We start from the raw sequence: 3,048 nt of genomic DNA on the forward strand, positions 1-3,048 counted from the left end.
CACTCAGTAGTTAATAAAACATCACGAGAGAAAAATACAGGTCATCTTTGTTGAATCCTACTTATGTTAACTATACAATCCTATACAATCCTACCTATGTAAACTATAGTTTTCTAGGTGTCATGCTGACATCTTGCATTAATACTTTGTGGTTTGGACTCAGAATAAGCATACAAATATGCAATTCTGACTTTCTTTGATTTCTCTGATGTGCATACTTATTGCTGTTTAAGCTGGTCATAGATTATTGAAATTCAGCCAGTTCAGCAAAGATTGACTGAATTGCAATCTATGTGTGGCTGCTCCCACTCAAAAGAAGTTGATCTAATGATCGAGTTATGTTGAATGAGCTGATTGATCGGGTCAATCAGCTAAACAAACACAAAACACCCACAACACACTGGCAGCATGACTGTTAGCGCTATATAGTGGCTATATTGTTTTTTTTTTTTTTGCCCGAACTACTTCAGTCAGGAAAATAACACATTATGACCATTAGTTGATGCTGGCAATCACAGGAAATCAACATACTGAGCAAAATACAGTCAGAATTTGTGATGACAGGGCTTATGCTTGTGACATTTGGTCAACCATTTTTTTTATAAATAGATGCTCTGGTCTGTGTCAGGTGTTCAGCATTTTGTTGAATATTGCTGTAGCATGGCTGAAAACATTTATCTGTATATAATTCCCAAACAATAGTTGGAATGCAGCATTTCTCATGTATATAAGAGCATTTTGAAGTGTATTCAGATATCATTTTTATGAGTAGACCTTTATTACTTTTATAATGAAGCATACTGTTACATAACAATCTTCAATATACTGGTGTGCTCTGGATGTTTTGTGTTCATATACTTATATGCTTCAAGTGAATATCACTTGAGGAGGATAATCGTTGATCTTGATATCTTCTCCAAAATCTATACGTTGACCATTGCTGTAGTTTAGGGTTGGTAACAAAAATAATAATGGGGCACACTGCAGAGTAGGCACAAGCTAGCATAACCCTGGCATCATTCATGTTGGTTCCAACATTTGAGAGAGTCAGAGTATAGATCCACATAGCATTGTCCAACCCCATGAACAACACATAGCATGTAACCAGTAATATTACAGCTTTAGAAGCTTTATACTCAATTGATTTACTTTTTGATTTGTTTGAACTCCGTATGCTTTTTACAGTTTTCTCATGATTGAGTACTACATACACAATGTAAAAGCTTGCTAGAGCCATTGATGCAACAAAAATAAAGTCTCTGGAGGCAAAAACAACTCCGTTGGCAATATAAGATACATATGTTTGAAAATCAGTGTCACAGTAAACCAGATGAAGTGTATATGGAGAAGTGTTGTTATTTCTTGCATCAGCATACATAAAACTTGTGCGATAAAGAGCAAGATTCATCAAAAGAATGGCAAGAATGACTGAAGTTATATTAGGAGACACCTTTTTTTTTAAATAGACCCAGATCTTCGTATTTGGGGCAATAAGGATGCACTGATGACAGCTAAGCAAGCTGGTGATGCATATAGACATAGCTCTACTAACTCTGTAGGTATATCCAGATATCTTGCAGTTTATGTCATCCATTAGGTTCTCAATTCCTAGGGCATTCAGTGACTGTGGGATGACACGAGAGCAGACAATGAGAAGATTTGCAAATGCTAAGACTTGCAGAATTATGTTGGATGGTAGAAGCCTCTTTTCCAGTAACCTAATAACCCAAAACTGGAGTACAATATAAAGGTTTCCTGGAATACCGGTCACAGTCAAAAGAATGAAGATAAAGGCCTTTAAAATGTGTGTATCCATTCCCCTAAGGTAGCAAAACCACACCTGAAAATAAATTGTTAAAAATTAATTCTTGTTGTACAACAAAAGTTATAAAATATTCTTGTAGTGAAATACTGGCAATTGTATAAAGGATGAGGACATGAGAACCTAAATTTCCCCCAAAATAGTTTTTTTTAATTATATTAAAATCAATGTTGGTACTAAAGTGGTTTTAAAACCACAAAAGGAAAATTAAACAAAACGCACCTTACCAATGCTTAAATGTGATGACTACATTTGTTTTCTTTTTTTAGTTTTTTTTTCCTTTGTTTTCACCTGGTGACCCCTCATGTAAGGGGCCATTGTGATGGGGACACCTGATGTAAGGGAGCACTGTGATGGAGACACCTGATGTAAGGGGACACTCTGATGGTGACAACTGATGCAAGGGGAAACTCTGATGGGGACACTGATGTAAGGGGGCGCTCTGATGGGGACACCTGATGTAAAGGGACATTCTGATGGGGACACCTGATGTAAGGTGACATCTAAAGTAGGGGGATAATCTGATGGGTACTCTGATAGGGATATCTAATATAAGGGGGCACAGGTTCTGTTTTATCACCCTAATCTAATGACAGCCTAATACATACAAGTGTTTCCCAGCTTGTGACACTGTGTGACAGTCTGTCAGTAACTCACACACACAGTGTTGGCATTATGACCCCTGGCTTTTTTTTTACTCCACCTCCAGATCAGATAGGCTAGATCTAGACCTTCAATAGACACATCTTTGGACAGCAGCATTGTCAATCTGGGGAAAGGATAGAGCTAGATGTGCTATCAGATTTAAATGCACTTCACTAACAACTTACAGTCGATCTCCAGCTAACACGTTTTAAACAGTTACAGCAAGACTTTATTATCCTTATGGGAAAAAAGTTTTACATAAATAAATGAAATCTGGCTATTGTAGGCACCCCTGTCAGTGGTAAATGGTTTGTATTAACCCTCTGACTGCTGGTCATACATTATGCAATTTTATTTTCCAATTTCCTTTAGATTTACCTTCAACCATGTAGTGCAAGGACCTGCCTGATTACATATACATTAAAAGGGTTTAGGTTTGACCTCATATTATATGGTTTTGGTAAATCTAAAGGAAAATTGTACAAGAACATTTGTATAATGTACTGCCAGTCTTAGTCGTAAATTTGATAAGGACCCAGACATAAAAATATTACATCACCTCCCTCAATAGGGGTTGCACT

The 3,048-nt window shown here is 36.8% G+C and overlaps 1 protein-coding gene across 1 annotated transcript; it reads right to left on the reverse strand.

The window, feature by feature from the left end:
• Positions 1-850: 850 nt before the first annotated feature.
• On the reverse strand, positions 851-1,816 carry LOC141127357 (olfactory receptor class A-like protein 1). The gene has a single exon (XM_073613699.1). It carries the CDS (start codon positions 1,814-1,816, stop codon positions 851-853), a length of 966 nt encoding a protein of 321 aa, XP_073469800.1.
• Between the last annotated feature and the right edge of the window lie 1,232 nt (positions 1,817-3,048).

Source organism: Aquarana catesbeiana, linkage group LG02, assembly GCF_042186555.1.
Source record: "Aquarana catesbeiana isolate 2022-GZ linkage group LG02, ASM4218655v1, whole genome shotgun sequence".
Lineage (NCBI taxonomy): Eukaryota > Metazoa > Chordata > Amphibia > Anura > Ranidae > Aquarana > Aquarana catesbeiana.